The sequence below is a fragment of the Macaca thibetana genome, chromosome 10 (assembly GCF_024542745.1).
Source record: "Macaca thibetana thibetana isolate TM-01 chromosome 10, ASM2454274v1, whole genome shotgun sequence".
In the NCBI taxonomy this organism is placed as follows: Eukaryota; Metazoa; Chordata; class Mammalia; order Primates; family Cercopithecidae; genus Macaca; species Macaca thibetana.
This window is the reverse complement of record NC_065587.1, coordinates 4,463,955-4,469,998: the sequence shown is the minus strand read 5'-3', so window position 1 is coordinate 4,469,998 and position 6,044 is coordinate 4,463,955. Positions and strand designations below refer to the sequence as shown.

The window sequence follows — 6,044 nt, the reverse complement described above, 5'->3', positions numbered from 1 at the left end:
ACCCCCTGGTGTGGAAAGGCAGGTGGACTGCAGACGCTGCCACGGCAACCTGCGCTCCTTTCCCTGAGGTCCCAGCGGCTCCATCCTCTGCCCCTGTATCTAGGGCTGGGGTCCCTGGTCCTGGACACTGACCAGTGTCCTTGGCTCCCTTCCTCTTGCTGGGCTGGAGCCTCAGCGTGTTGCTGGTGCCTCGAGACAGGTTCCTGTGGGGACCAGAGGTGCATTCCCCTTCTCTGGGTGGGAAGGTTCCAGAGGCAGCCGGGTGGTGCGTCTTGAGGGCCTTGCCCAGATGCCCCGAGTTCTTGCTGGTGCGTCAGGGTGGGGGCTGCCACGGGACCCACTGTCCATCCTGACCCCTTCCCTCCCAGCTCCCCACTGGGTGTCCCCTGACCTGGGGCACCCTTCCTTCTAGCCTAGGCCCCCCACGCAGCAGAGAGTGTCCTGAGGGTGAGGAGTGGGCCAGAACTCCACAGGCCAGGTGAGGAAACGGGGCCTGAGGTGGAGCGGCGGCCCTTGCTGGGCTGGGGCGGGGAGGCAGGGGGCGCGGGGTCAGTGCTGCCCTGGCCAGGGGCAGGCCCCAGCTCTACCAGGCAGGCTCCTGGGGATCCTTGGCCCAGCTGGGCACGGAGGCTGAGCTAAAAGCGCCGCCTTTGTTCTGCTGGCTCAGCCCGGCACGGAGCCTCCCTGGGCTCAGGGTTTCCCTGATTTATGGCTGTGGCCGGGCCTCCATCCTGGGAACTGAGGGTGGGAGAGCCCCTGCGGGGCCTACTGCTCTGCCCTAGGCGAACCCTTCCAGGTCACAGAAACATGAGCAGGAGGGAGGAGGGGCAGCCAAGCAGAAGGTGGTGTGGGCACCAGGCCAGCAGGGGTAAGGCTGCCCTCTCCAGTCTCTAGCGGGCTCTGCCGTCCTGCCAGCCTCAGGGCCTACGTGTCGGCCAGTGGAGGAAGCAGGGGCACAAACCTGCCTCTGCCCCTTGGGTCCCCAGGTTCCATGGCGACCGCTTCCTGACTGGCAGTGCTCCCCTCTCTGTAGCATGCACAGTTGCCTGCCCTGCGCCCCCATAAGGCCACTGGCCAACTCTGGAGGGCTTTGGTGCAATGCCTCAGAGATTCAGCAGAAACTGCTGGCCAGGGAGCCAAGTCTCTGGGCTGCTCTTCTGGCCTCTTTCCTACCCTCCCCAGCACCCAAGGCTGGCACACTCCAGAGGCTGTGCCCCTCAGATGACCTTTTGAAGACCTGGGGGTCCCCAGGAGCGCAGGCAGGCAGGTAGCCCCTCCTGCCAGCACAGGCACCCCCAGTGGCCTGGCCTTAGCCACTTGCCACACCTGTCCATGAAGATGGTGGGGGAACATCTTCCGGGCCAACAGCTGGATGCTTGTATACCTACTCCCTGCTTGTAATACAAATGAAAGCAAAGCCCTCGCTCTCCTCTCCCCCATGTTGTTCCAGGATAATCTGTGACACACAGGTCCTAGGACAGTGTCCCCTCACCTCACACCTGGGAGGCTCCTTCCCAAGGCCCTGAGCCGGTTTCAAACACCTTGAGCCTGGCTTCTCCCCAGTCCCTGGCTCCCATGTTGTCCTGTGCCGGAACCTTGCCTGGGCCCAAGCCCCTTCTTGGGGATGTTTCTTTTGTTTTCTTTTCAAGAGACAAGGTCTTGCTCTGTTACCCCGTCTGGAGCACAGTCGTGTGATCACAGCTCACTGGAGCCTTGACCTGGGCCCAAGCACTCCTGCCCTGACCTCCCAAGTAGCTGGGACAACAGGCATACACCACCACACCCAGCTAATTTTAATTTTGTTTTAGAAACAGTCTTGCTATGTTGTCTAGGCTAGTCTTGAACTCCTGGCCTCAGGTGATCTTGCCTCAGCCTCCCAAAGCACTGGGACTACAGGCATGAGCCACTGTGCTAATTTTTAGCAGCTAATTTTTAAAAACTGTAGAGATGGGGTCCTGCTGTGTTGCCCAGTCTGGTCTTGAACTCCTGCCTCAGCCAGCCAGTGTTGGGATTACAGACATGAACCACTGCCTGACTCTCCTAGGGGATCTTAACAAGCCGTGTCTCCAGGCTGGGGAGCCCAGGGCGAGGCTGAAGCTGTGACTGAAGCAGCTGTAGTCACCCGTTACCTGGGCTGGGGGAGTCGACGTCCCGTGGCTTGGACGGTGTTTGTGCTGTTATCTGTTCAGACACGATCACAGAGGGGCTTGCTCTGCCCTCATCCATCGCGGTCTGCTGCGGAGGCTCTACGGAGCACTTCGTGGTCCTCACGTGGACATCCTGGCCTGGCTGACAGGCCTGCTCTGGGCTGCCTGGACTGCTTTCTCTCTCTCAGATGCTTCTAGTATTTTCCTGTTAATCGTGGCTTTGGGGCTGAGGTAGAAATATTCTATCACGTTAGCCACCAAGCATTCTGGGATGTAAACATTAGCAGGTGAACTGAGGAGAAAGCAACTTGAAAAATGACCTCAGGCGCGGGGGCGTTCATGGGTTGTTTTTTCTATCTCAGATTTGACCCAGGGTGGCCCTAATCTGCGGTGCTGTGCAGCCAGCACCAGGACAACAACTCCAGAGAGGCCTGGGAAATGGGGGCACTGTGGACCAGAGAGGGTTGGGGTTCCCATTTTTCTCTCTTTGCTGTCACTACTTTTCCTTAAGGTGGGCCCTGTTGGGTGGAAGCGTGAGACAGTGCAGGTGGCTAGAGCGGTGGGAGAAACCCATCTTTCTGGACAGAGAAAACAAGAAAAGGACCCCATAAGTGAGAAAATGCAAGGCAAGTTCCAGCAAGGAGAGAGCTGGAGAAGGGGGACCCCCAAATTCTCCACGTGTGTTGAAACACACCCCTGCCCCACCCCACCTGTGAGTGCAGCCAACAACCCAAAACAGCATAGCCAAGGCCGAGGGCTGACCTGGGGGTGGACCTGCTGCTCGTGGAAAGAGAGAACCAGTGGTCAGAACCTAACCAGGTTGCCTGCTGCTGAAACACATGAAATGACACTTACAGCAACGGTGTGAACAACCCAGAGTCTAACCTAACATTCCACATGACGAGTGAGGGTTCAACCTGCAGTTACTCAGCACACACAGAACCAGGAAAACGCAAACAGAAAAGTGATTTCAGCCCCAAGATGCTCAAATGTTCAGATTATCCCAGAATTCACAGCAGCCCTAGTTACAACCATGCTTCATGAAGTAAAGGTGAACACTCTTGGAATGAGTGGAAAACGAAGTGCCCAGCAGAGAAATAAAAAGGAACCTAATGGAAATTTTAAAACTCATCGAGTATTTGAAATAAATTCACTGGGTGAGTTCAGTATCAGAATTAAGATGACAGAAGAGAAAAATCAGTGAACTTGAAGATGGAGCACCAGAAATCACCAAATGAAGGACAGATAGAAAAGAACGAAGAAAGATGAACAGAGCCTCAGGGACCAGTGGGAAAACGTCAAGAGGTCTAACATCCGAGTCACTGGAGTCACAGAAGGAGAGGAGAAAGATCAGTACAAGAAAAGAAATAATGGCAAAAAATTCCTGAAATTTGGTGAAAGACAAAAACTGCCCATCTAGGCTGTGGCAGGCCTACCAGGGAGTGGAAAGTTCCAGCACAACATTCCACTGGCTGAGGGAGCATGGGACGTGGACAGCTCAGCTGCACATCCGTAAACCATCCCTTCCACGGCCACCTTGGGCGCGGGGAGGGGCGGGGGTGTTTGTGGAGAAAAACCAGCACTGCAGAAGTACAAATTCAAAAATCTTAATTTATTGTAGACTCTTCTCATTTGTAATTCCAGTGTTTTGAACATTAATAAATACACATCTGTTAAAAACCTCCAGTGTCTAATCTCTCCCATAAAGTCTTAATAAAAATAAGTTTACATTTTTCCTGTCTCAATAAAACTGACAGTTGTTTTTTGGTAACAGTTCTGACCAAATTAAAAAATTACACCTCATGATGTTGGCTGTGGAGTATGTGAAAAAAAAAAAATAGAACAAAACAAAAAATTACACCTCAGGGGGTGGAATCCTGTTAAAGTCATGAAAGCAGACTGTTCGAAGACTTCAAGACCTTTTCGTACTTAGGAAACACCAGTGGCAAACGTTTAAAGGGACTAGAGTTTTGTATCTTTGAAAGACCACTCACCTGGTAAGGCACATGTATAATTCATTCAGGTGTGAGGACTTGGGGATCTCATTTCATCCTCCTGTCTGGACCATTTTCAGATACGCTTTTCCTCTCACAGGCATCTGCTAACAGTGCTCACATTTTCATCAGGGTCAGGTTTAAAACTTAGTGTGGATATCTTTGCATTTTACTTGATGTTCATCCTATTTTATGGTTTCTCCTATTTGGAAGCAGCTGTGCTGATCACTTATTTGGGCGCCTGATTTGAAGAACAAAAGAAACGCTAAAATCAAACATGTCTGACAGTTCAGGCCGTTCCACAGCCCGTCAGGCCACGCTGTGCCAGTTGCCTGCCTGCAGTGGGCCCGACCTTGGTGTGAGTTTCCAAAAACAGTTTGGTAACCGTTGAAGGCTGTGGCTTTGTCCCTCTGCACAATTGGCCATCTGAAGCAAAATGAAGTAACTGGTCAGACGCCGGGCATGGGGTGGGAACCCCTGCCCCGGGAGATCCTCGGAGTCTCAAAGAGCTAGAGAACTGGCAGGAGGGATGTAATGGCCTGGAGGGCCCCATACCTCTGTCCAAATCAGGAACCTGCAAGACTTTAAGGTCCCAGGTCCCACGGGAAGCAGGAGCAAAGGAGAAATCCATCCCCACCTGCAGCTGCCAGGCCACCTGGGAGGGGGTGGTGGTCAGGGAATGACCAGGTGAAAAATGACAGCCGTGTGGCAACCATGCCCCACAGTGACCTCAGCAAGGCTTCTCACACCTGCCTAGTCCTGCACTGCCCCGTCTTAAATTCACACAGCCAGGGCAGAGGGCAAACGCATGCACAGCGAATACCAGGGACCCAGGGGGCCGGCGGGGAGGGCCCATGCCATCCTCGCTTCCTGGCCAAAGGCAGCTATAGGGCTTCTAACTGCTTGGTTTTAGCCCCACTGCTGACATATTTTCCACCTTTGATCTGCTGGGGTACCAGTTTCGTCAACACATGCCAGATTCAAGTACAACTGTGCAATCTTTACACGGAAGACAGCAAGGGATCATCGCATGGATCTCCTGGGATAACAAAGTCAGCACGAATGCAAAATATATACAGGTTTCACCTCCTCAGAGTCCAATACAAATATATAAAAGTATCTACAGCTTTCCCACATAGTGATTTTAAGACAAGGGGTGCCTTTGCAAAGGGCTGCCGGGCTTCCAGCCAGGCGTCTGCACTGCCATGAGATGCCCACCTGGGCGGGGCTGGACCACAGTCTTTGGTCTGTGCCTGGCGTCCCTGAACTCTGGGCAGCCTCTGGGCCCTGTCTGGGGTCCCCTCGCAGATCTGGCTCTGGCTGCAGTCTTAGGATCCAGTGGTGCTGGCCCAGTGGTCTGCGCCTCCCTCATGCCTGTGGCCTTTGGCACTTGTTACCAGGTCTGACAGGCCCTGAGCTCCTGGGAGAGCCAAGACCTTTGTGTCTGGATGACCAGTCCGGGGGCTGCCACCGTGGGGACCGCCACACTCTGGGCCCACTCCACTTCAAGGGCAGTGGCCCCTCGGGCTCCAAGCTCTGAGGGCTCAGTGATGCCGCAGCCTGTGTGGGGGTGACGGGCTTGCCTCACGGTTTCCTGATGGTTCAAATTGAAGTTTCATTACTGCCTCTGCGCATGGGAAGAAGCCATCAAGCAGGTGAAGGGTCAGTGAGGGTAGTGGCTGGGTGGGGCCCAAGGTCACACAGGGGCAGGATCCCCCCATCAGGGTAGAGGGGGCGTCTAGGGGCTCCAGGGAGGGCAAGCTCATGTTGGATGTTGCTGCCTTTGGGAGGCAGGAGAGGGGACCAGGACTAGCCCATGGGCTTCTCTGCTGCCGGTCTCTCAGCAGAGCACAAGGAATCAGCGTTAGAAACCGGCCATCTCTACGGTGACTTTTGGGAGGGG

At 54.5% G+C, this 6,044-nt stretch overlaps 2 protein-coding genes across 3 annotated transcripts in view; both read right to left on the bottom strand.

Moving 5' to 3' along the window:
* Positions 1-6,044, bottom strand: part of CDPF1 (cysteine rich DPF motif domain containing 1) — a 376,436-nt gene that overhangs the window by 120,901 nt on the left and 249,491 nt on the right. The gene's annotated exons all lie outside the window — the stretch shown is intronic.
* Positions 3,739-6,044, bottom strand: part of CELSR1 (cadherin EGF LAG seven-pass G-type receptor 1) — a 189,504-nt gene continuing 187,198 nt past the window's right edge. Inside the window, exon 35 of one of the 2 annotated variants that reach the window (XM_050805795.1) lies at positions 3,739-5,735. In XM_050805795.1, the coding sequence (XP_050661752.1) occupies positions 5,726-5,735 (10 nt within the window). In that variant the 3' untranslated portion in view covers positions 3,739-5,725. Of the gene's footprint in view, positions 5,769-6,044 lie in introns of both variants that reach the window. The other variant, XM_050805794.1, reaches the window with a different exon arrangement.